Source organism: Gallus gallus, chromosome 14 (genome assembly GCF_016699485.2).
Source record: "Gallus gallus isolate bGalGal1 chromosome 14, bGalGal1.mat.broiler.GRCg7b, whole genome shotgun sequence".
NCBI lineage: Eukaryota > Metazoa > Chordata > Aves > Galliformes > Phasianidae > Gallus > Gallus gallus.
In genome coordinates this window covers 12,292,805-12,317,081 of record NC_052545.1, presented here as the reverse complement: position 1 = coordinate 12,317,081, position 24,277 = coordinate 12,292,805, and the positions used below count along the sequence as shown (strand labels likewise).

The 24,277-nt window shown below is 58.2% G+C and overlaps 2 protein-coding genes across 3 annotated transcripts; one reads left to right on the top strand and one right to left on the bottom strand.

Moving 5' to 3' along the window:
- Nucleotides 1–230: 230 nt before the first annotated feature.
- Nucleotides 231–5,075, bottom strand: ECI1 (enoyl-CoA delta isomerase 1). The gene is made up of 7 exons (NM_001277585.2): nucleotides 5,009–5,075; nucleotides 4,419–4,547; nucleotides 3,685–3,812; nucleotides 3,461–3,607; nucleotides 2,163–2,284; nucleotides 1,637–1,815; nucleotides 231–727 (listed from the first exon to the last, which is right to left on the bottom strand). The coding sequence occupies exons 1-7, from the start codon at nucleotides 5,061–5,063 to the stop codon at nucleotides 561–563; spliced, it is 927 nt and encodes a 308-aa protein (NP_001264514.2). The 5' UTR covers nucleotides 5,064–5,075; the 3' UTR covers nucleotides 231–560.
- A 2,105-nt stretch (nucleotides 5,076–7,180) lies between these two features.
- On the top strand, nucleotides 7,181–23,885 carry CLCN7 (chloride voltage-gated channel 7). 2 transcript variants are annotated; one of them, NM_001030644.3, is made up of 25 exons: nucleotides 7,181–7,368; nucleotides 11,354–11,425; nucleotides 12,301–12,372; nucleotides 12,535–12,600; nucleotides 13,173–13,305; nucleotides 13,592–13,701; nucleotides 14,434–14,514; nucleotides 14,706–14,768; nucleotides 15,327–15,410; nucleotides 15,717–15,810; nucleotides 16,385–16,449; nucleotides 16,932–17,048; nucleotides 17,350–17,404; nucleotides 17,801–17,861; nucleotides 18,466–18,604; nucleotides 18,985–19,078; nucleotides 20,076–20,245; nucleotides 20,584–20,635; nucleotides 21,136–21,263; nucleotides 21,436–21,521; nucleotides 21,723–21,855; nucleotides 21,967–22,026; nucleotides 22,197–22,373; nucleotides 22,470–22,550; nucleotides 22,642–23,885. In NM_001030644.3, the coding sequence occupies exons 1-25, from the start codon at nucleotides 7,240–7,242 to the stop codon at nucleotides 22,726–22,728; spliced, it is 2,409 nt and encodes an 802-aa protein (NP_001025815.2). In that variant the 5' UTR covers nucleotides 7,181–7,239; the 3' UTR covers nucleotides 22,729–23,885. The 2 variants fall into 2 exon arrangements, with proteins under 2 accessions (NP_001025815.2, XP_015149721.1); XM_015294235.4 differs by having other exon boundaries at nucleotides 7,181–7,389.
- Nucleotides 23,886–24,277: the final 392 nt, after the last annotated feature.

Sequence of the window (24,277 nt, the reverse complement as noted above, 5' to 3'; positions counted from 1 at the left end):
AACCACAACCCAGATCCAGCTCCCACCAGCCCCATGAAGATACACTCTGCAGCCCCATCCAGGAGCCCTGTATGTGGGATGCTCCTGAGCCTGCTCTGGAGAAGGGCCGTGCCTGGCTGCAGCTCGTGCCCAGGCCCCCATCCTATGGCTTGTGGCGGAGCCCTCCCAGTCCACCAGGAGCCAGGAAGCAAGCAGCGACTGCAGACACGCTTGGGAACAAAGCACACATCTCCCACCTCATCAAAGGCTTTACCAACAAACATCATTTGCACAATTAGTTGTTGGACAGGAGGGAGGACACCCGAGGACATGTAGGCTCGAGCCATAGTGTTGCCAAGGCTCTCCCTGTTTGTTCCTTGGGTGAGCTGAGCCAACAGCTCTCCCTGCCCTCAGGAAGGCAGCAGTGGTGACAGGCACTCTATGGGGACTAACAGGAGGGGGTGGTTGTGGTGACCTCGGAGCAGGCAGCATCTCACCCATCACTCACACTGCAGACAGCATCACTGTGAAGGCCTACAGATACTGCAGTGTGGGTCACAAAAGCATCCACTGGCTGCTCCTCACCTCTTCTTCTTCCTCAGCATCTCCATGTACGTTGAAAGTGACTTCTGGATGGAGTCTTTGGATGTGAACTTGACAAAGTTCTGAATGTCTTCCTCCCGGTGAGCAAGCATGTGGTCCAGCACTGCCTTCCTCATCATGGACTTGGTGAGCTGGCGGGCATGGTCTGTGGAGAGGACAGTGAGGATGCAGAGCATGCATGGTCCCTGCTGCGAGCAACCAGCTCTTGCTCACTGTCATCGTGTGCTGCTACCTCCAAAGCAGAGGTAGGATGCACTGAAGGGCTCTTTGAAACAGCAGGAAAAAGGTGTAGGAGAACTCAATTGCCTGGAAGCTGACCTGGATACATTCTCATGCAATAAATTCTGATCTCTAACCCACTGTGGAAATGATTGATCTAGTGGGACACGTTACAAAGAGTTGTGCACCTTTGTCCTTCCTGTGCCCTCCAGAATCCAACTCCCACACTGTTACACATGACTGGGATCAGGACAAAATCATCTGTTCTTTGAACCTTCTCTGGCTTGAAGTTCTCCCAACAACTTCAGCCTCTAGAAAATATTCTGCATGTGCCAAACATACCGCACAAAAGCCATCAGCACTGTCCCCAATGGGTTCATCCCTGCTGCACGCTCTGGGCTCTGCCTGCCATCCCAGCCACAGCCTGCATAGTTGAGCACGGAAATGGGGATGCTGCTGGAGCATCGCTGCCTGCTGGAGCTGACTGAGGCCCTCAGCATACATCTGGTCACACACACCATGCACAGCCCTGCAGCTGTAAATCTGCTGCATGATGTTGCACATACATCATATCAGTGAAATGAGAGTGAAAATCTCACATACCGCGGACCCAAAATTGCTTTAGCACCTGCACACTATGGACATCTTCAAACAGATAGACTCTTGCTGGCTCTGACTTAGTGTCGTGGACAGCACTCCCTGCCATTTACACCTTCACTTCAAACGGGAGCCCCATATACCAGCCTCAGCTCCTGCCCTTCCCACACACACCCCCACACCCATATCCAATTGCTGTCCTGGGGGCAGCAGAAGCAGCACGAGGTGCCTCCCTTACCAGGCAGAGCCAGCCACTGTGCCATGACAGCCACAGCCTTCTCCTGCAGCTTCTCCTCTGGCACCACCTCATCCACAAGGCCCATCCGGTGGGCCTCGGGCACAGAGTGCAGGAGGCCCAGCTGGAGGGAGCGTTCAGCAGCTCGGTGTCCCACAGCGTTCACAAACGTGTCCTTAAACCTGGGAGAGATGGCAGGAAAAGCTTTTGCAGGTGCACAGCACACACCCACAGGAAAGCACGCTCCCAGCACTGGTTTCTGTATGGACTGTAGAGTCAGAACTGAGGTCCGTGCAGTGGAGGCTGCAAACAGGATGTCAGAACGTTCTGCAGCACTAAAGCATTTCAGATACATACAGGATAGGATGGAGGATTGAGGCACTGCACCCTCCCGCTGCAATTACCAAGAGCTCTGTCAGGAAGGATGCAAAACTATATCTCAGTGGCCAATTAAAGCTTATTAAAACCTCTGTCATCTCTTTTTTTAGGGACCTCTCAGTGACACCAGACATGAAAGACACTGGCATACCAGAAGGGAGCCACAATGCCCAGCTGGGCTTCGTTCAGGCCAATGACGTATTTGGGGTTCTCCACCATGATTCTGTAGTCACACGACAAGGCAATGAGACATCCTCCAGCTGGGCTGGATCCCTGGCAAGGAGAAAGAAGCAGTGAGTTCAGGTCAGCCCTCGTGCTCCATCTATGAGTGCCCGCACACCCTCAGCAGCATTGCTGTCTTCTCCAGAGCAGAGAAGACACTGACAGAGCTGCCAAGGACAGCACACATGTCTCCCCAAGGCTCCAATCACCTGATTCAAAACCACCACTCATGATTTCTGATATGCTTGCTAGACTCTATCCTTCCATTTTTAGTGCTCTTCGCTTCTAGAAATCTAAGTAACTGCTCTGCTCCCATTGAGCTTTGCTCTTTCGTTCAGAGCCACCTGCAGAGAAAACCCTGCTTGGGTTGCAAAACCCGCAGAGATTTGTTATGGCATTTTCTTATGAGTCTGTGAGCCTCATTGCCATCTACAAAACTCCCGTTTCAGCCACAGTTCAGTGCCTGCTTAGCCCTGCACAGGATGCCTGTGGGAAGCTGGTCAGAGACCCAGCCATCTTCAATGACAACCTGCAGACAGACACAGAGCTGTGAGCTGCCAAAGCAGTATTGCACTGCAAAATGAAAACACGATGCTGAGTGGGTAACGTATTTAGGGACGCTGCAATTCAAAGTGCATTTCCACACTGGCCACGGTTCTGGCAGGAGGACAAACCAGACAGGAGGGAATAAGATAAGAATGTGCTCCAATGCCCGGCTTCCAAAGCACTGCTGTCCAAAGGGCTGAGGCCAATCATTTGCAGTGCTGCACAGCTCCCTCCCAATCTCCTCCCCTCCGGCCATAAATGCAGCGCAACATCCAGGCAAACAAGCCCAGGCAGCTCCCATGAGCCTCATCTGTGACAAAGCAAATGGCATGCACGTGCCAGGCACTCTGCAGACTTGCAAGCGACTTCTGGGGCCGAGACTGGCTCTTGCTGCACAAAGCAGCGTCTGACATATTTAGGTGTGAGCCCCTATTAGCCAGACATGAGTGCAGGGTGAGCTCCCCACCACCCAAGGAGTGCTGCAACACAGCAGCACGGGCAGCTTTACCTGCAGGCTATGATGTCCCCCACTCCCAAGCACTTCCACCCCACAGTGCAGCAGACCCACGCATCCCAATGCTGTATTTTATCGCCCCCCCCTGGTTTGGGGGCCGTCCCTTCACACATAACATTACACAGCAAGCAGCAGAGCAGGCAGAGAAGCAGATGTGAAGGACTTGCATTGATTGCAGCGACCGTCACCAGGTTGGAGCCGTACAGCCGGATCCACATCTCCTGCACAGCCCTCCAGAACTCAGCGTAGTGCTCCGTGCTCTTCCCACACATCTCTGTGATGTCCAGGCCAGATGAGAAGACTCTGGGGATGGCCTGGGACCAAGAAAACACACGTATCACCGAGAGGCAAAGCGCCCTGCAGAGCACTGCCAGCCCAGGGCTGCACGTACCGAGGTGATGATCAGGCCTCGGCAGGCCCGGTCGTTCTCCAGCTTCTCCAGGCTTATGCAGAACTCAGTGAGGAAGTCCAGGCTGAGACTGTTGACCGGAGGGCTCTTGAACTTCATCGTGGCTACGCCTGAGCCGTGATAAACACAGAGGCATCAGAAACGCCACGGCAGAGCAGCACACACCGCCCGTACACCTGCCGTGCTCAGAATCCCATCTGCCTTCTTGCTTTCCCGCTCTACTCATTCCTCAGAAAGCCCCCCAGCTCAGCTGGATGAGGCCAGGCCTCCAGCACACAGCTGTGCCCAGGGGACAGCAGGCCATGCAGCCTCAGCCCTCCCACACAGGGCAGTCCCGCTCCAGAAGCCCTCCCAAGGCCCTGAGCCCAACAGGAGGGCCCCAGCGGCCAAAGGAGGCCCTGGAGAACATCAAGCAGAGGGGACACGGCCCTGTGACAGCTGCTCCTGGCTGCCAGGGCACCGAAACCCCAACAGCTGCTCCCTATTGCCTGTACCCAGCCTGCCTCTGCTGGGGACACAAAGCAGGGGCCCTATGGAAGCGAGGATCTGCATGTGGCACACAGCCACACCAGGAGCCCACACCTGGTGACATCCCTGTCCCCACGCTCTCCTCTCTGCTGGCCCTACATGGCTGAAGGCAGAAAGTACGGGGCTCTGGTGGCTCTCCATGCCCAGGGCTGCACGGTGGGGCTCTGTGGGGTGAGGTGACACCGTACCTGAGCTCGTGTCCAGCTCCACCAGGATCTTGTTGTTGCTGAAGGCACGGCGCTGGGCAGGCAGGAGGCCAGGGGGCTGCCGGGCAGCTTGGGGCCATACCTGTGGGCTGCTGCGTGGGAACAGCACACCTGGGGGACAGAGGGGGGGTGAGGGCGGGCAGGGAGAGGGGCACAGGGATACCCTGAGCACTGCGGGGGGGGGCGTGGGGACACCGCGACCCACTGTGGGGGGATACGGGGGCGCTGCAGAGTGCAGAGGGGTGATGAGGGAGGACAGGGACGTGGCGTGGGGGCACCCCGACACGTGGGGGGGATTGGGACACCCTGAGCCATATAGGGGGACACGCGACAGCCCTGACACGCCGAGAGCGGCCATGCGGGGACATGGAGGAACCCGACCCACGGAGAGGGCACACGAGTATCCTATTGCGGACAGGAAAGGGCCGTGGGGGGGCACGGGGGCATCAGACGACCCTCCGTGGGGCTGTCGTGGGGGGGAGTCCGTGGGGACGGTCCCGCTCGGACCGGCAAGGGGGGACACGGGGACACGGGAACCCCAACCCGGGATAGCCCAGCCGTGAGGGACGCACCTGACCGAGCCATCCGACGGGCAAAAGTCCCTGCTGCTGCCGCTACCGCCGCCATGTTCTCCAGGACGGTCAAGCGGACGCGGATCGGCCCCAAACGTCCCAACTCCGCTCCGCCCCCGCAGCTCCGCTCCTTGGCGCTGAAAGCCACGCCCCCCGCGTTTAAGCCACGCCCTCCGCGTCTTAAACCACGCCCACACACAGTAACCACGCCCCCTTATGCTGAAGCCCCGCCCCCAGTCGGCCGCCCGGCACTGTAGTGCTGCCGCCCCGTGGTGGCGGACGTGTCCCGCAGTGCTGCCCCGTCTCCTCCTGCACTGTCACACCTGCGCCATCCCGCACCGCTCCGTACTGCCCCGGCCTTCATAACCTGCGCTGTGTTGTCCTGCACTGTCCTGTCCTGCCTTCACCATCTTGCACTGCTCTGCCTGCTTGCCCCACCTGCTCTGCAGGCTCCAAACCTCCCCACCCTGCTGTCCTCTGGGTTCTGCCTTGCACACCTGGGCGCAGTGTGGCTACATCCCGTGGCGGTGTCCCCATGGCTGCCCCTGTGGGCACAGCTCAGTCCCTGGGCGGCATGGTGCAGCTGTGGGAAAGGCTCTGGGGTGATAGTTAAAACAGGGATGGTAAGGAGAAACCAGGGAATGACAAACCAGTCAGCCTGACCTCAGTGCCAGGAAAGGTTACGGAACAGACCGTCTTGAGTAGGATCATTCAGGGTGCGTGGGACAGCTGGGGGATCAGGCCCAGCGAGCGTGGGTTCCTGAAAGGCAGGTCCTGCTTCACCAACCTGATCTCTTGCAGAACAGCAAAGCTGAGCTGCTCCAGGTGCAGCAAAGACAACCCGGCACCACGGGGCTGCCAGTGTTTGGGGTTAGGCAGCCTGGGCCCAGCAGTGTGGGCTGCTGCACTTCTGAGCCAGCACAGCTGCAGGGTGAAGCAGCCTCAGCAGCAGCCCCAGGTGGCTCTGGCTGGGAAGGCATGCAGGGAAGGCATGCAGCCCTCACCTAAGGCATGCAGCTGCCCCCCACAGCCAGCCAACGTGGGGCTGAGTGTGTAGGGGAGTCCATGGAACAACGCATGAGGGGGATTTGGGGCCACTGCCCAAACATGTGTGACAACCCTGACACTGACAGGGGCTGTGCAGCGACACAGAGGAACCCAACCCAGGGAGAGGGGACGTGAGGACCCTGCAATATACAGAAGGGGCTGTGTGGGGACATGGGATGTGGGGACTCGCATTCCTGCAAGGGACAGCTGTAGGGGAGCGCACCTGACAGAGTGATCCAGCAGGCAAGGGTCACCCCTGCCACCATCATATCCTGGAGGGTCAATGGGACACGCCGCAACCCTGGCATACTCACAGCGTCCTCCCACCCCACCTGGCGCTGAAGCCCCGCCCCCTGACTCCGAAGCCCCGCCCACTTCCACACAAGCCACGCCCCCTTGTGCTGAAGCCCCGCCTCCAGTTGGCCGCGCGGTGCACACGTGCTGCCGCCCCGTGGTGGCGCGTATCGCCAAGTGCGCCGTGACGTCCTGAGCCCTCTTGTCCTGTCCTGTCCTGCACCGTCCTGCACTGCCCTGACTGCACCATCCTGCTTGTGCCATCCCACCTGTGCCATCCTGCACTGCTTTGTGCTGTCCTGTACTGCCCCGGCCTGCACTAACCAGCACTATGTTGTCCTGCACTGTCCTGCCCTGACCTCACCATCCTGCACTGCACTGCCTTGGCGTGCAGCGTCCCAGGAATTCCGTTTCAGGCGGGTTTTAAAGTACAGCGGTGCCTTCTGACAGCTGCTGGCTTCCGAAAGCCGTACGGCTCCCAGGCGGGCGCGCTCTCCCGGCCGTGCTGCCGTGCTCACGTGGCGCAGCGCCGTGCCGGGTGACAGCCGGGCGCCCCCGCGCTCAGCATCTGCCACTGAGTCACAGCCGGGGAGCTTCGGGCATGGAAACGCCCGTGCCCCGCGATGAGCCAGAGCTGCCAGCCCGGCTGCCCGCCGCCCCGCGCGTCCGCCCTGCCCTCCAACCACACAGCCCCGCGGGCGGCGCCGAGCCCCGGGCTGAGCGCGGCCCCGCAGGGAGCGCCGTGCCGCCACGCGGGACTACAACTCCCACTGTGTCCCGGGGCGCCACCGCCGCGCCGGCCACCGTAGTGCTCACGTGACGCCGGCGCGTGTCACATGACCGGCCGGTGAGACGGGGGCCGCCGGAGCCGCGCGCCTCAGCCGCCCCGCATGGCCAACGTCGCCAAGAAGGTGTCGTGGTCCGGCCGCGACCCCCGCGACGACGAGGACGAGCGTGCGGGGGAGACCACCCCGCTGCTCAACGGCACCGGGCCCGGCTCGGCGGGCGGCGCCCGGCAGGTGAGGCGGGGTGGGCCTCAGGTACGGCGTGTGTGACTCCCGGCTGCCGGGAGCGCCCTTTTAGTTCCTACTTCAGACGCCGTTCTGTGGCAGAGGCCGATCCTTGGCCCGCTGCCGCCGTGCGGGTCCGGCTTGCGCACGGGAGGACGCGGTGGTGTACGTATGGAGCGAGTCCGGGGTGGGCGGTGTTTTTAGCCCAGGAAGGTCCGTTCCTTCTTTGCAGATCGCTTCGGAGCAGTTAATGGCATCCTGAAATAAGCTTCCGTGCGATGCTCGGAGGGTCGGGGCTGTGAGTTGGGACACGCTGAGTCCGTGGAGCGCTGCTGTGTGAGTGCTGGGGGGGGGAGAGGGGCTGCCTGAGCACGGAGCTGGTGAGCTTCCTATGGGAAGCACGCAGGGAGTTAAGGATTAACCCGATCTCTTGGCTTGGGGTCAGTTAGAAGAAGGGTTTCTGTGAGTAGCTTTGAAGAAACAGTGGGGACGGTGGGTGGGGTGAGCGAGACCCGGCCCTGCTGGTCTGTCCCCTGGTGGTCCAGCTGGTGGCAGAGCACTGCGTGCCATTTCCCTTAGCAGAACACGGGGCGAGTGCTGTGCTGTAGCTCTCAGCACGGGCTGGGGATGACCTGGCAGCACAGCAGGGATCGCCCTTTGGTGTGGCACAGCTGCTTCTCTCCACGGATGGTCCCGTGACCTTAATGCCGTACAGCTCAGTAGGGCCCTTTGTGGCTCTGTGATGCTATGAGCGCAGCCGTACGGGTACATGAGGGGGAGAGCAGGGCTCAGACAGTGTCCTCATATCCTCATAGCTGTCTCTGGCCAGGTTACACCAATAGGAACCCACAGCTGGGTGCTATGACAGCACAGTACCAGGCAGGGAGAACTGAGAAGTGGGGACAGGACAGCTTTGGCAGAGGGTGGAGCTGTTTTTGTCATGGGAGCCTATATCTGAAGTCGTGATACTACACCAGAAATGGCACCTGATTGGGGCTTCTTCCCTTTCTTGCATGTTCTTTTAATGGAAATGAAAGTGATTTTAAAACGCCGAAAGGAAATACGGGTCTGTGGTTCCCCAGCTAACTTCTGTGAGCAGTCCAGAGCTGGTGGGTGGGAGGTGAGAGTGCTGCTTGTGTGTGTCCCTGGTACAGAGGTGTGCTGCAGGGATGTGTTTGGGCTCTCTGTTTTGGGGCTCGCTGGCTTGGGGGGGAGCTGAGCACAGCGCCAGAGCTGGGTCAGCCTTCATCCCATCAGCACCTGGCTGTGCTGCGATGCAGGGTGCTGTGTGCACGTCAGAGCATCACGTGCCCCAACGCGTGGGTCGCCCTCCTGCCATGTTTTCAAGTTGCACGTAACGTCTATCGATTCTCAAACCGAAAAGTGGGTGGCCGATTTCAGTAAGAGCAGCCAATTCCCATCATCAGCTTAAGGTGTGTGTTGTTGTTGTTGTTTTTTTTAACAATATTGTTTTGCTGCCCATTGAGGATGCATCCTGTATGTGTGCTGCAGTGCCTTGTCTTTGAGACCTGTGCAGTGCTTATCCTCCTGAGGGTGCCAGGGAAGGGGAGGGTGGGTGGGGGGTTGTCAGGCTATGGGACTGCTCATATTCCCCCACGTACCACAGTGAGTTGTCCGGTGGCGTGGAGGGCAGGAGTCATCTTTTCCCAGCCCTGAGCATGGCCAGGAGGTCTCTGAGGGCTGAAAACACTCTTCCTTCCTTCCTTTTCCTTATGCAGCGCAGGCTCCTGGTGTGGTTTGTGCACAGTGCTTTATCTCACTGATAACAAAGCCATGTGCGTTCAGAGCTTGTTAGTGAGGGTGGTGATAGAGAACTGCTTATGGGAGGGCACTGTGGCTCTGGGGGGTGGTCGTGGGTGGGGTGATGTCCTGCAGGGATGGCCTTGCTGGCTGCCCTGTGGATGGGCTGCAAAGCAAACGCTCCATTTGTGGTTCTTCGGAGTCCAGTTAGCAAGGCACTAAAAGGCTGCTGTGTACACAGGCAGTGTTTGCTCTGTGGCTGTTCTAGATAGCCTTGTTTGAAGTCAGTCCTCTATTCACAAACCAGCCTCGTGCTGTGACCGCTGCTCTGAGACACAGCACTGCTGTGATGGGCTTTCCCTAAGCCAGCTGCAACTCTACTGCTTCCTGACCTATGGATATAGGACTTCCGAGGAACGTGTGGCCTTATCTCCTCTGTAACCCCTCATCAGATCACTGGGACAGCACGAAGATCTCCCTGAGCCAACGGGGCTGCTGAGGGCTGGGTGACATCGCCCCTCCTCTGCTGGTGGGAAGGTCCCGGGTGTCCCCACGTGGGATGGGACAGGAGAGCTGAGGGTCCGTCTGCATCCTCTGGGTTCTGACAGCAGTGTGTGCTGTCGTAGGGGAATAAATGCTCTGCAGTCACGCCGACATCATATGTGCCTGGGAACAGCAGGCTGTGCTTGGAAAGCATCCAGGCTGGGGTCATTCATGCTGCCTGGGCTGAGCACATCTCTGAGCCGTGCACAGATAACCCTCTGTCTGCACCCGCTTGTCCCATATCCCTCGTTCCTCCTATGGAAAATGGGTGCTGATGGAAAAAGCCTTTTCCTGTTCTTCCAGCATGTGATCCCTGTGCTGGCAGGATGGAGCCAGCTGTGCTCTAAGTGTGCTCTGAGCGCTGCCAGGGCTCGGGATGAGCAGGGCAGGGACTCTGTGTTATACAAGCAAGATGTTTTCAAATGTAACGCGGAGTTCAGCTTCAGGTCCGACTTGCAATTCCTTTTCCTTTCCTGTTTGTGTTCCAGTGCTGTGTAATCCCCTGGGGAGTTGGCTGCTGCCTGCATGAGCTCCCCCTGCTCCCATGTGTCCCTGCACGGTGACAGTGTTGGTCTGCCTGCCTCATAGGAGCTGTGCTGGCACTGAACGGGCGCCGGAGGGTTTGGGAAGTGGGGACAAAGCCCACCCACGGGTCAGGGAGTAGATGAGAGCGTGGAGCAGATGGGGGAAAGGGAAAATAGGTCAGGCTGCAAACACAAAGGGGTATTCTTCATTGCAGTGACGTGCGTGGCTCCCGCTGCTCTGGCCTGCGCGTTCCAGGCGGGATCTGTGGGGATTAAAGCAGGAGGGGCTCTGTGTGGGATCTGCAGCTTGCAGACGCCTGCAGAGAGGGGCTGCCCTGCTGGGACCCTCCTCTTGCTCTCCAGCGCTCCTTTCTTCTCTGGTCGTTCAGCTGTTTGGGAGTAGGGCTGCCGGAGGGGTGAGGCTGCGGAGGGGAAGATGTGGATGTTGAGAAATGGCGTTCGGGCCGCTCTTAGTGGCAGCGCTGCTCTCACGCCCTTGCATGTCCCCATGTTTCACAACAGCAGCGGGTGAGGGCAGCTCACTTACTGCTCCTGGGGCTCCGTGTGCACTGCTTGGCTGGTTCGGCCTGAGCCCAAGCCAGCCTTGGCCCAGAAAAATCCCCAGACTCCTGTGTTGTGCAATTGTGCTGCTCGTAACAAGCCCGAGGGCTCACCAGAGAAAGGAGAACCTTCCCGGCACCGTCCTGGGTGCTGCTGAGCAGTGCTGGTGTCCCTGCTGATGCTGGCAGCCAGCCTGGGCCCTGTGCTGTGCCCAACACCCTGAGGGCTTTGAGGGAAGTGAACGTGCTGATGTGCTCATCTCCCTGGCTGGGAACCCTCTTGCAGAGCAGGTGGAAGAACAAAAAGTGCCATTGGCCATCCCTTAATGCTGCCTGGCTGAGGAGTAGCCCTGACTGCTTGAGGGGGGGTCTGTCCCTCCTTCCAACACCTCACACGGCTCCTGGCCGGCAGTGAAGCTTGGCAGGGAGGCACAAAGGGTGGGCAAACACAAGCTTTGGCCTTCCATGGGGATTCCATGCATGGAAGGACTTTGGGGAGTAGGACCCGGCCTGGGCCTGAGGCTGTGCGGCGTGCAGTTGGCACCAGCCGGGCCTTCTGCAGGCGGTGCATTCAGGAGCTCAGTTCGTTCTCCCTTCTTTTTGTAGTTCACTCCTTCCTCCTTCCTGCGCCCTGGGCAGCTGAGCAATGTGGATCTCAACGAGGACATCCGTGAGCTGGTGAGCGGAGCAGAGAGGGGCCGCGACTGTTTCCCTGCTGTGAAATAACCCATGGGGATGCTCCCAGGGCAGCAGGGTTGGCCATGGGGCACAGTGAGCGCTGCCCTTTCTCCCCCATCCTGCTTGTCACACTGGGGCTCCTGCGTGGCCATCCTTGGGTCTCGAGTGCTGCAGCGGTTGAGAGGCATTTCTGTCGCTGCTTTGAGTTGGAACACTTGTGGCTGGGTTGCTGTAGCATGTCTTAATGTTTGGAGGCAAGGCTGGGCCAGTTCTGGATGTAGCTGTGATGCAGGACTGGAAGAAGGGCATGTGATGCCAGTGGGGCCCCTCCTGCAGCCTCAGTAAATGCCTGAAATCAGAGCTGGGAGAAGCTTGCGTGATCAAAGGCATTTATGAAACAGAATTTAGTCTCTACTCAAAAGCACAGATCTGCTTGAAATAGCTCCTTGCTTTAGGCCAAAGGAATTTCCTGTCAAGGTGAAATGTTGCCCTCCACTGGGAGCACAGAGCCGCTCTGATTTATTGAAATGGCAGTTTGGTGCTGGCTGTGCACAACCTCTGCCTGCCTGGTCCCTGCTCTGCTGTATTTGTGGCTGCCCATGGGACACGTCCTGCTTGGGGATGGTACAGGGGGGCCGGGGGTGCACACACAGAGGGCTATTTGAGCTGACTTAAATCCACACGCACTGACCAGTGGGAAACTGCCTTGGGCAATAAGACTGCTCTGTCTGCTGTCCTTCCTGTGCTTCCTGGGTGTTCGTGCAGTAAAGCCAGCACCGAGCCAGCATTATGGCACGAGTGCTTCTGTGTCAGTTACTGGTTGCCCTCAGGGAGGCAAGCAGGGACCCTGCCAACCTGCTTGTCATGTCCCACAGGAGACAGAGCTCCCCCGGCCGTATCCCAACGAGATCCCCCACAATGAGAAGCTCCTGTCGCTCAAGTACGAGGTATGTGTGTCCCTGCTTCTTCCTCGGCTCTGCTGCTGCCAGCTGCCCTCTATGAGGCACTGGTGTGGGAGAGCTCTTGAGTAAGGGTCTCAGATTGGCCCTCCCCTGGCACAGGGGTCTTCCCCAGCATTAGACACTAACAGCATCTCTTCTCTGAGCTAGAGCCTGGACTATGACAACAGTGAAAACCAGCTGTTCCTGGAAGAGGAAAGGAGGATAAACCACGCGGTGAGTCCTGCCGTGACCTGGTTATCCACTGTCCCTGCACACTGACACCGTTCAACCGCTGCTCCCTCCGTGCCAGGGGAAGGTGGTGCTCAGCAGCAGTGCTTGAGCTGTGTGGTTTGATGGGTGTCCACCAGTTTGCAATGGGCAGGGTGGCCAGCTCTGCAGGAGCCCAGTGTGGCACAAGGGAGGGATGAGGAGCTTGCCTTGGTGCTGTGGTGATACTGCTGGGCTGGGTGGAGATGCATGGAACACCTGCAGTGGGGAAGGCACTACCCCGGGGGCTTTGGGAGCTAGTACTGCAGCAAGATAGAGCAGGAGGGTATGCTGAGAGGCTTGATGGAGGCGGGTGAGCTGGGAAAGCTTGTCTTCTGGCCAGAGGTCCCTCGGAGGGACAAGGGCACTGGGGGTTGCCTTGAAATAGGTCAGGCTTTACAGTTCTATGGCAAGCAGAGGATAAAGAAGGTTGGGACTTGGTTGGGAAGGTGGGCTGGAGCCCATCTCAACGCACAGCGGGGCTGTGGGTGCAGGGTTGGGGAGCAGTAGTTTCTGATGGCTGTCTGTTTGTCTGTCAGGCCTTCCGGACAGTGGAAATCAAGCGTTGGGTCATCTGTGCCATGATTGGCATCCTCACCGGCCTCGTCGCCTGCTTCATCGACATCGTGGTGGAGAACCTGGCTGGGCTGAAGTACCGTGTGGTGAAGGACAGTATCCTTGCATGCAGCAGGCCTCCAGCCAGGCAGGAGCCACTGGATCTGTGTCCTCTGCTCCTGGTGGCAACAAGAAGGATGCTGGGGGAGAGGGCAGCTTCCTCCTGGCCTTGGTGCACAGGTCCTGCTGCTCTCAGCACTGCTCTGAGGTGCTGCCTGCATCCAAGTGCTCCCATCAACGTGCTCTGCACACCACAGCCCCGGGAGCTCCACGGTGATGCTTTGTGATGGTGGGAGGGATATTCCTGAGCTGATAGCAGCCTTTCCTTGATCCTCCTCCACAGACATCGACAAGTTCACGGAGAAAGGAGGCCTGTCTTTCTCTCTGTTACTCTGGGCCACTCTGAATGCCAGTGTGGTGATGGTGGGCTCTGTTATCGTCGCTTTTATAGAGGTGAGGGTTTGGAGGCTGCATGTGTGGGGGTACTCCTGTAACACCCATCAGATGCCTTTCTGCTGAATTGGCCCTCTGAAGGCCAATGCTTTGGTGTTGGCTGGAAACATCTGCACTGTAGGGTTTCTCCTTAGGTGTCAGGCTGTCAGGATGTGCTGCCCTTCATTTGCAGCCCCAGCAGCCTAGGGCAGGGGAGGTGGCAGAAGGGCATGCTTCAGCCTTGGATGCAGGCACAGCTCACTCAAACTATGTCAGTTCATGCTATGTCACCCTCTTTGCTTTGTGTGTTCGTGAGCATCTCAGGTGAGCAAGCAGGTTAGGTGCTCCGAGACACACTCAAGAGGAAAAGCCAGAAACTGGCAGCTGGCTAGTGATGTCTGGGGGGCAGGTTGTTGCAGAGAGGGGGCAATGATCCCCTGCAGGTCAGCAGCAGCCTCCTTGTTGCTTTGCCCTTGCTCTCTGGCAAAGCTTTCCCTGGCCACCAAGTGTGAGCCTTCTGCAGGGAACACCCTTATGTTCCCCTAGAACTTGCTGACTGCATCTGTTTGCCCTTTGGGGTGGTGTGTCTGTGGGGGCACTGCAGATGCCTCTCAAGAGCTTGTAAATAAGCTTTGAGCCTCCCCAAGGACGTGCTTGGCATAGCCTGTGTTTAGGAACAGGGTAAGGTGGCCAGCATGTCCCCACTCTCCATCCCGTATGTGATAGCTACAAACACCTTCCTGTTCCTCACAGCCTGTCGCAGCTGGCAGTGGCATTCCCCAGATCAAATGCTACCTCAATGGCGTGAAGATCCCACATGTTGTCCGCCTCAAGGTAAGAAGTGGGAGCTCATGGGATGAACGCCTACTGCGTGGGCTGGGCTGGAGCAAACGTGCTTCATTCCCGTGCCATGGGGCATTCCCTGTGTGTGCTGTGGCAGAGATGGAGCTGGGCTCGCTGCTGCAGCAGCCTGGGGTGCTCCTGTCACCCTCGTGATGTGCTGTGCCTCTTGCTCTGTCTTGCAGACCCTGGTGATCAAAGTCTGCGGGGTCATCCTCTCAGTGGTCGGCGGCCTGGCTGTTGGGAAGGTGATGTGCACAAAGCTCTCTCTGTCATGCTCCTGGCATGTTGTTATCTGCTGCTGGCATGAGTGCCACAGCCCAGCACCAGCCCTGCACTGGGGATGGGGGGCTGATGGCCCTGCAATGACTTCCCAGTTTTACTCCTTGCCAGTCCGCTGTGTGGCTTAGCTGAGGGCAGGAGAGCAGCAGCCTGTGTCTGTCTGTGTTCGTCAGTATGAATGTCAGTTGGGGGAGCACAGGTGCCACCCTCAGACCTGGCTGACCTGCTGGGGCTGAAGGCAAGGAAGGCAGTCTTTGCAAGCTCCTGTCTGCTCTGCCAGAGGGAGTGCTGGTGGGAACAGGAGACATTAGCTAGAATGAGGATCTGGGGCTGGGGGAGAAATTGCAAGGTCTGTATTGACTAAAATCCTCTATCACTAGAGCTGCAGCAACAGAGCTGGCACAGGTATAGCATCCAGCTTCTTTAGGGCCATTACCTGGGGGATCAGCGTCCAACCTTCCCCAGCTTTCCTTGGCTCTAGCAGTTCTTCCTTCCATGGTCTGACTCCACTCTCCTGCCCACAGGAAGGACCGATGATTCACTCTGGAGCTGTGATTGCTGCTGGCATCTCTCAGGGAAGATCCACGTCTTTGAAAAGAGACTTCAAGGTTGGTGCTCAGGGCAAGGAGTTCTGCTGCAGGCTGAGCACAGAGCACGCTGCCTGGCTGCCCTCCCTGGTGTCGTAGCCCAGACAAGTTGTGGGCTGGTGCAGCCCTGACTCTTCTGGGGAGGTGCCTGGTGAGAGGGAGGGAGCTGTGGACTCCATCTGGTACCACCTGAGTCCCCTCCTGTGCTGCTGATGGTGCCCAAAAACAGCTCTGTGGGGTTCTGCCGGTGGCGAGGGGTTGTATCTGTGTCTCCTCTATCTTATGCGTTTGGCCATGCCTGAACCTACCTTCACTTTGGTATTTCAGATCTTTGAGTACTTCCGCAGAGACACAGAAAAAAGGGACTTTGTCTCAGCTGGAGCTGCTGCTGGCGTCTCTGCGGCATTTGGTGCCCCTGTGGGTATGTGTCTCAGCTCTGATGCTGAGCAGTGCTGCATGCATCTGTCAGGGGGCTGCTCTTGCCTGCAGGGATCTGCATGGGGCACTGCAGGAGCCTGGGCTGGGAGAGCCCTGCATTTACTTCCAGGCTCAGAGGCTTGCTTGGAAGCCCAGGGGTTGGGTGTTGCATGGTGGGAATCTGTAAGCAACACAGTCTGGTCTGCTGCCAACCTCAGCCAGTTCCAGCACTGAGAAGGGAAACTGTGGCTGCTCTGTGGTTGTGCCATGAGCCTTCCTGAAAAGTGCCCGCCACTCCTCCAAGCTGTCCTGCCCTGCCATGCAGGTAGTGGGAAGAGAGGAGGTGGTTACCTGTCTCTGATCCTAAATGTTGCTTCCCTGGGATGGAGGGGAGGCAGCGAAGGGGCTTTGCTACAAGCAGTACATCAAGCTTGTTGGGCTTGGCTGGTCCCTTTGCTTGATCCTGGGAGCTGTGGGACATGCGAGCTGGTGTGGATTTGGCTGCCTCAGCTGGTGCTGAGAGGTGAGTGTCTGTAACATGTGCCTGTTGTGAAGATGTTTGTGTCTTGCACTTGCAGGTGGTGTCCTCTTCAGCTTAGAGGAAGGAGCTTCCTTCTGGAACCAGTTCCTGACATGGAGAATTGTAAGTGCTGCAAAGCAGAAGCAATAAATTAAAGCAGGCCTTAATCCAGTTAACACAGGGTGTGCTGGCACTGAGGCATCATCTTTTCCCCTGTGCCCTGAGGCTCTGTGTCCCACAGCTGTGTGCCTCCTTTCATCCTTGCACTGGGCAACCATGTAATGCATGTAATGCATCGCAGGGATCAGAGCATCCCAAATCCCCTTTTAGCCCCCGGGGGCTGAATTTGAGTCTGGCAGAGTGAGGTCTCATTCCCTGAAGCTGCCAACCCCTTTTCCAAGGGAACTGCCACAGGGCAGTGGAGAGGTGAGAGGAGGAGCGAGCCCATGCTTGGTGTAACCTGCCCAGAGCTCTACCATGGGGAATGTGACCACTTGTCCCCAGCACATCCTGGCTATCAAGTCCATGGGGGATATTTTGGGATAGTGTGGAGGGAGCTGGGCTGGATCTGCCCACCAGTAACTCTGTGCTGCATCTCTTTCTAGTTCTTTGCCTCCATGATCTCCACGTTCACTCTGAACTCTGTCCTGAGTGTTTACCACGGCAATGCCTGGGATCTGTCCAGCCCTGGGCTCATCAATTTTGGCAGGTTTGATAGCGAGGTATGCCACGGATCCTTCTGCTGGGGAAGTGAGAAGCAGCTCAGGGGTTCTGGGACATCGGTGTCTCTTCAAACGTTGCCTGGGGAAGGCTGTGGGGTCTGCCTGGATCCCAGCTCCACCGGTGTGAGCAGAAGGTGTTCCTGCAGCCTCTGCTGGATCTGGGTGCTGAGGAGTGTTCAGGGCGCATCCTGGGGCTGCTCCAGGAGCTGCCCACTGCCTCAGGCTCGTGCTGCCTCAGTCAGATAGACAGTGACTAGCAGTCAAATGTCCAGAAGATCTGAAACCCATCTCTTGTTTGCAGAAAATGGGATACACGATCCAGGAAATTCCTATCTTCATCTTTATGGGAGTGGTCGGTAAGGGAGTTCTGCTCTTTCAATCCAATTCGTATGAATAATTCCCTCTGTTCTGTCTGGATCCTGAAGCTTTTTTAGGCCCACTTTCCTGAGGGGAGTGGAAAAGCCATTATCTCAAGAGGAGAGGCTGTTTGTGGAATTTATGGGGGTGAGAGCAGGATGGTGGGCCAGCCCTCACCCTTGGAGCAAAGGAGAGACCGTGTAATCTGTATAATGCAAAGTCCTCTGTGGGCTCGGAGCGTTGCAGTCATGGGCAGCCCCGTGCTGCCACATGTCCTGGGACAGCCAGTCATGCTGAGTGTGTCATCGTTGTCTCTCTGAGCTTCCCCTTTTCTCTTGGGTCTTGTGTGGCCGTAGGAGATTACATGCTGACTCTTCCCTCCTTTCCACTCGCAGGTGGGATCCTGGGGGCTCTGTTCAATGCCCTGAATTACTGGTTAACGATGTTCCGGATCAGGTGAGACCTTGTGGGTAGCCAAGATAATTCAAGTGGGTTGGCTGCCATCTTCTGTGCTTCCTGGTTGTGATGTTCCCAGCCAAAGCCAGGCTGTAACCTCATGCATAACGATAGCAGCCCCTGGAAGCTGACACATAAAGATTCCGTGTCCCTCTTGCTGCCTGCACCCAAGGCTTTGACCCAGAGCATCCCACCTTTGCTATGATACTGCTAAGTATTTATCCTTAGTGACCTGGCTGCTCAAACAAGTGCAAGTACTGTGCAAGACATGATTGCTACATGAGAGCAATGAGAGAGCCAAGATTGCTGCTGAACTCATCAGAGCCCACTCTGGCACAGCCATACTTGCCACCAGCATTTCAAACCCCAGCACCAGCCTTGGGATGTCAGAGAGGGGTGACCCGTGGCAGCAGCAGAGCTGGTGAAGGGTCTGCAGCATCTCCCAGGGCATCGCTCCTCCAGGGGTGAAGCTTACTGGGCTTGGCTCTCTGCTGCCCTCCCTCTCCTGGCACAGCCTTCCATTCCCTGCAGCCTGTGAGGCTTACTGCGTCTCACCTCTGGCACCCTTGGGTGCAGCTGGGCTCACTGCTGTGCTCCCTTCCAGGTACATCCACAGGCCTTGCCTCCAGGTGATTGAGGCCATGCTGGTTGCAGCAGTGACGGCAGCTGTGGGCTTTGTCATGATTTACTGCTCCCGAGACTGCCAGCCCATCCAGGGGAGCTCAGTGGCCTATCCTCTGCAGGTAGGAGCTACACCTGGAGTGAGGGATACCCCGAGGCTGAGCAGGGCAGTGACACCCTGCTGGAGTTTGCGGCCCTGGGCCTTGCTGGTTCCCCTGCAGCCACTTCCCTCTGCTTGGGTGGAGCTGGAGACCTTGAGTTTGCCCTGGAATCCTTGCCATAACACCCATGTCAGAGATGTGAGCCCCACCTGGGCTGTAGTGTTGCTTTGCACAGGTCTCTGTCACCAGCAGCACGGTAGCTGGATGGAAGTGCTGTGGCATTGGTGTGCTTGCTGCCTGCAGTCCCCCCACCTCTGCACCCAACTGGAGCACGGCAGCATGCCCTGCTGTGGGGCAGCCCACAGCTGCCATTTCTAACTCTTTCTTTCCATCCCTTCCAGCTTTTCTGTGCTGATGGAGAGTACAACTCCATGGCAACTGCCTTCTTCAACACACCTGAGAAGAGTGTTGTCAACCTCTTCCATGACCCTCCAGGTCTGTGTGCCAAGTGAATGCTTCCTTGAAGAGCAGAGCAGGACAGAGTGTGTGCACAGTGGCTGACGTGTTCCCCTGTTGCTTGTGGGATGGGATGGGGTATGATTAGTGTGGCTCAAAGAGGGCACGGTGGGGTCCAGCATAGCGCTGTGTGGGGCTGTAGGCAGTGGCTGTTGTGGCTGCCAGCTCCTGAGTACCCATGCAGTGCTGCAAACAGGAGGTGCTGGTGTTCCTCTGCTGTGGCCATGCACCCATCAGTGCCATCAGGGCAGATCTGCTCTGAGCCTTGTGTTGGCTGCAGCACACAGTGCTGTGATGGGTGTAGCAGTGGTCTGGTCTTTCTACCAGCAAGCAAACTCTAATGTTAACAGCAAAGCTGCTCCTTTCCCTGCTACCCAAGGAGAAGTCAGCTCCTTTGCTGCAGCAGAGGGAGGAGGGATGGGTGCTGTGTTTGGAGACACTGTGAGCTCAGCCAAAGGACTCTGCCTTCAGGGCTGCCTGTGAACAAGGAATCAGTTCTGTCTGTGCCTGTTTGCAGGCTGTCATTCGGGTCTGTGTGGGAGCATGTCTGACCCTTGCTTGCTCTCTGGAGTCCGTCCTGGAAATATCTCTGGCTGGTTTCTTACTTAGCAGGGCCTCTTGCCCCTGAATGACTTTACCTTCTGGGTAGGTTGCAGGGGTGGATTTTGGAGTTTGGATTTGTGTGAGAAATGAAATCTGGCTTTTAGACTCCGGCTCCTATTTCCCTCGGACCCCGTGTAATGATAAAGTGTTCTCTGCCCCCTGGGGCTGCTGCCTTGATCTCAAAGCTGTTCTGCGACCAGTTCACCAGTGCCTCTGCCCACCAGACCTTGTCCTCTGATGCTGATGGTCCCTCAGGGCTTTGCAAAGTTCGTCACGTTGCCCTGCAGGAGGGGCTGCTGGCTGTTCTCCCACGGCTGCAGTGCCCTTCAGGCTGTGGGACTGGCACTGATTCCCTGCTCTCTTCCCATCGCAGGTTCCTACAACCCCATGACACTGGGCATGTTCACCCTGATGTATTTCTTCCTGGCCTGCTGGACGTATGGCCTCACGGTGTCTGCAGGGGTCTTCATCCCTTCTCTGCTGATCGGTGCTGCCTGGGGACGGCTGTTTGGCATCTCCCTGTCCTACCTGAGCAAGGGCTCGGTGAGTGCTTGATGAGAAGGGGCGGTGCAGCTCCTCGCTGTCCTCCTTTGCTGCTGACCTGGCTGCACACGCAGGCAGTGGGCATGGAGCTGGCTGAGAGCCTGGTGCAGTGGTCTGGAGAAGTGTGGGGTGGGTTGACTCCTCACTTGATGTTCTTCTGAGCAGCATCTGGGCTTTTCCTGGCCCTGACAGAGCCCTGCTGACACATGGGCTGTGCAGGCAGCTTCTGGCCTGCTCTGCTCCTTCAGAGGTGGGGTTTGGGGCCAGGACACCGCTCGTTACGTCTGGGTGCCCCGGAGCCAGCGGCTCACACAGTCCCTTCTCTCTCCTGTGTGCAGATCTGGGCTGATCCTGGGAAGTACGCCCTGATGGGAGCTGCTGCACAGCTGGGTGAGTTGCTGAGTTGCCCCCCTTTGGGAGTCATGGCCACATCCAACTTGTGTCATAGTGAAGGTGGCATGGGGAAAAAATGCTCTCTGCTTCTATGATGCAGTTTTTCCCCTAATTGAAATGCAGCCTGTACTGTCAGGTTAAAACCCAGCCTGGCTCTCAGCTTCTTCACAGCACTACCAAGTGCTGGCAGCACTGCAGCAAAAACAAGGGCTGGGTTTGTCCAGGGCAGCTCCTGGGGCTGGAGGTGCTGCGGGGCTGCAGTCTGGTTTGGGTCTGGGAGCTCTGGCTTCCCCTAACCTGCCCTGGAGCCCTGTCACTGTGTGGTTTGCTGTCACTTGGTGACTGCTCCCCCCCTGCAAAGCCAGCAGAGGGGAGCAGTGTCCCTGGGTGGGTTGGATGGTGGTGCCTGTGTGAGAGTTCTGGGTTGCTGTGCCAGAAACTTAGGGGTGTTGGGTGTTCTCTCCTGAGCCCCTGGTCCCCTCTGGTGCTTCTTGCAGGTGGGATAGTGCGGATGACGTTGAGTCTCACTGTCATCATGATGGAGGCAACAGGCAACGTCACCTACGGATTCCCCATCATGCTGGTGCTGATGACAGCAAAGATTGTGGGAGATTACTTTGTGGAGGTGAGGACTGGATGCACTCACTGTGAGCCTGGGACTGGGTGCGAGGCTGTGGGTGAGGATTTGGGGCGCTGCAGAGCTTTGGGAGGAAACCCTGAGGCTCTGATGCAGAGAGGAGCTGCTGCCTTACTGTGCCCCCTTGGCATGTCTCCTGATGGCATGACTCTCCTTGCAGGGGCTCTATGACATGCACATCCAGCTGCAAAGTGTGCCCTTCCTGCACTGGGAGGCCCCAGTGACGTCCCACTCGCTCACAGCCAGGTAGGTGGATTGAGGGTCTGGCATCTCTGTGGGCACCCCTGGGGTCATGCTGCTGCCAGCCCAGCCTCTTCCCCAGCAGGGTGATGTCCATTCCCACGTCCCCCACACAGTGGGGACGTATCAGGGCTGAGAGCTGTGCACGTTGGGGCGGATTTGGGGTGTGCTGCCATCTAGTTGTTTCACACCGACCCTTCCCTGCAGGGAAGTGATGAGCACACCTGTCACCTGCCTGCGGAGGATCGAGCGGGTGGGCACCGTCGTGGACATCCTCAGTGACACCTCCTCCAACCACAACGGCTTCCCAGTGGTGGAGAGCAACCCCAACACCACACAGGTGGGCTTGGGGACTACCTGGGGGTCGTCTGTCCACGAGCTGGCTGTGGTGTGGGACCACGGCTGTTGCTGCCCCAGTCAGCCCCACCTCATGCTGGGTGCTCTGTTGCAGGTGGCCGGGCTGCGGGGTTTGATCCTGCGCTCCCAGCTCATCGTCCTGCTGAAGCACAAGGTGAGCGCACAGAAACCACCCCCGGGATCAGGAAGCTGCGTGCTCCTCTCCAGCAGCTCTGCCCACCCTGTGCTTCTGGCTTCTTCCCTCCCTGCCCATGTGGGTGCCGTGGGGCTGAGTGCCCCGGTGAGCATTGTGGGGCGGTCCCTGAGGGTCTCGTTCCTCCCCAGGTTTTTGTGGAAAGGGCCAACCTGAACCTGGTGCAGCGGCGGCTGAAGCTGAAGGATTTTCGGGACGCCTACCCCCGCTTCCCCCCCATCCAGTCCATCCACGTCTCCCAGGATGAGCGCGAGTGCATGATTGATCTGAGCGAGTTCATGAACCCCTCGCCCTACACTGTGCCGCAGGTAACGGCTGTGGGGCCCCTCTGCCCCTATGGAGCCCACCACCCTGGGGGCCAGCTGGGCACGCCGTGACTCCCATGGCCCTGCTCTGCCTTGCAGGAAGCATCTCTGCCACGGGTGTTCAAGCTTTTCCGAGCCCTGGGCCTCCGGCACTTGGTGGTTGTCAATAATCACAACGAGGTGAGGCCCTGGGGCAGCTCATGGGGATGCTGCCGTTGTCTCTACATTCTGTTCATCAGTGCGGGGCTTAACTCTGTCCCTTCCCCTGCAGGTGGTGGGCATGGTTACCCGCAAAGACCTGGCCAGGTACCGCCTGGGGAAGGAGGGACTGGAGGAGCTGTCGCTGGCACAGACGTGACGTGGGGCAGCACCACCCAGCGGAGTTGTGCGCTGGCCCCTCTGAGACCAGGACCTGTTTTGGTGGAGGCAGGGAGAGGACGGGGCTGGCTTGTGGAGGCATCGCGGTGCCTGGAGCACCGGCTCAGCCATGCTGCCCTGGCTCTCCGTGTGTTGCTGCCTTCTCCAGTCTGCTGGCTCCTCTTCTCTTCCTCACTCCTTCCTCTGCTTCCCTGAGGGATCAAAATACATGGTTGGTTCTGTTAGCTCCTTGCATAGGCTCACCACGGGTTGGGTGAAGGCAGGAGCGTGCCCAGGGGAGCTGACGTGCCCTGCTGAGCTGGGCCCAGTCTCACTGCCACAATCTGTCCTCTGTCTCTGCTGCCACCCTGGGCTGTCTGGGCCTGGCCCTGCCTGAGCACCCCTTATGGGTCTGGGTCAGGCTGTGTGGGGATGGGAAGTGGTGGGGCTCCTCCTGCTTCAAAGGCCCCATCCCTTCTCCCTATGCTGCTGCCAACTGTTGGGGTGAGCCCTGTCCTTCTCCTGCAATTCTGCTCTTCCGGCTGGAGGAGTTCCCTGCCCTGCTGTGCAATAAAAGGGCTCCCGTGGTTCAGCAGCTGCTGCCTCCATCTCTTTCTTGGCTCCCTCAGCTGCTTTGCCCCTAAGAGCGAGGGGTGAGGGATAGTGTGGCCATGCCTGGGCTCCAGGTGGGGAGGGGAAGAGGAAAGCCCCCTTTTCCTTGGGGGGTGGTGGTCCTGGAGTGTGGTCCCCTCTGACTCCTGCTCTCCTCCGAGTCCCAGAAGTGCTGCTCCAAGTGATGCTGGGTCCAAAGTGCCCTCAGCTGTGTTTCTGTACTTGCTGCAGTTTGGTCCAGAGTGACACAGTCACCTGGTTCCTGCTGGGCTGGGTCACAGGGAGAGACCAGTCTGCTTCTCCCTGGGTGAGGAGGAGAGTTTCCAGCCCTCACATCCCCCTGGTGTAACTCCTCCTCCTCTGCCTTCCTTTGCCACCATCACCGCAGGTGCTGGCACTATCCCTGCTCCTTGCACTGCACCATACCCTGCAGTGGCAGCACCCTGTGCTGTGCTCTGGGCTGGGAGCTGTGCAGGGCAGAGGAACGCTGGTGCCTGTGGGCTTCCAACCACTTCTGTGCTGAAATAAACCCCGTTTGTACTTTTATTCTGGCAGTGCCTGTCTCGTGCTTCCCTCCATCTCCCTGTGCTGTTGCTGGAGCTCAGCTCCCAGTAGCTGAGCCCTAACCCCGGGGTTGGTGCTAGGGGATGTAAGCATTGCTCTGCCTGGGGCTGCCATCGGTTTGGGGGGTGCTGTAGGGAGGGAGTGCTGCACATCACAGCCCCCCTGGCAGGGGTGGGTGCCCAGAGCCTCTTCCTGGGTGCTTTTCCTTTTCAAGGCCAACAAAGAGCCACTGTAATAAAGGGGGGGATGCCTTGGCTGGACCCTGGTAACAGGGCTGGGTTCCAGCAGCAGCTAGGAGGCTGTGGAGAAGGGGAAGGGCTGCTGTGCAGCCCTATCCTCCAGCCTGGCTCCTGCTTGCTGGCAGTGCAGCGGCC

What these genes read in the sequence shown, in the direction of transcription:
- ECI1 (NM_001277585.2), bottom strand. Translation starts at nt 5,063, where the DNA reads ATGGCGGCGGTAGCGGCAGCAGCAGGGACTTTTGCCCGTCGGATGGCT. An exon ending in GGAGCTGGACACGAGCTCAG is followed by an intron (nt 3,813 to 4,418) that starts GTACGGTGTCAC and finishes ATCACGGCTCAG; the next exon opens with GCGTAGCCACGATGAAGTTC. An exon ending in TGACGGTCGCTGCAATCAAT is followed by an intron (nt 2,285 to 3,460) that starts GCAAGTCCTTCA and finishes TCTCCTTGCCAG; the next exon opens with GGATCCAGCCCAGCTGGAGG.
- CLCN7 (XM_015294235.4), top strand. Translation starts at nt 7,240, where the DNA reads ATGGCCAACGTCGCCAAGAAGGTGTCGTGGTCCGGCCGCGACCCCCGC. An exon ending in ACGAGGACATCCGTGAGCTG is followed by an intron (nt 11,426 to 12,300) that starts GTGAGCGGAGCA and finishes CATGTCCCACAG; the next exon opens with GAGACAGAGCTCCCCCGGCC. An exon ending in GGCATTTGGTGCCCCTGTGG is followed by an intron (nt 15,811 to 16,384) that starts GTATGTGTCTCA and finishes TTGCACTTGCAG; the next exon opens with GTGGTGTCCTCTTCAGCTTA.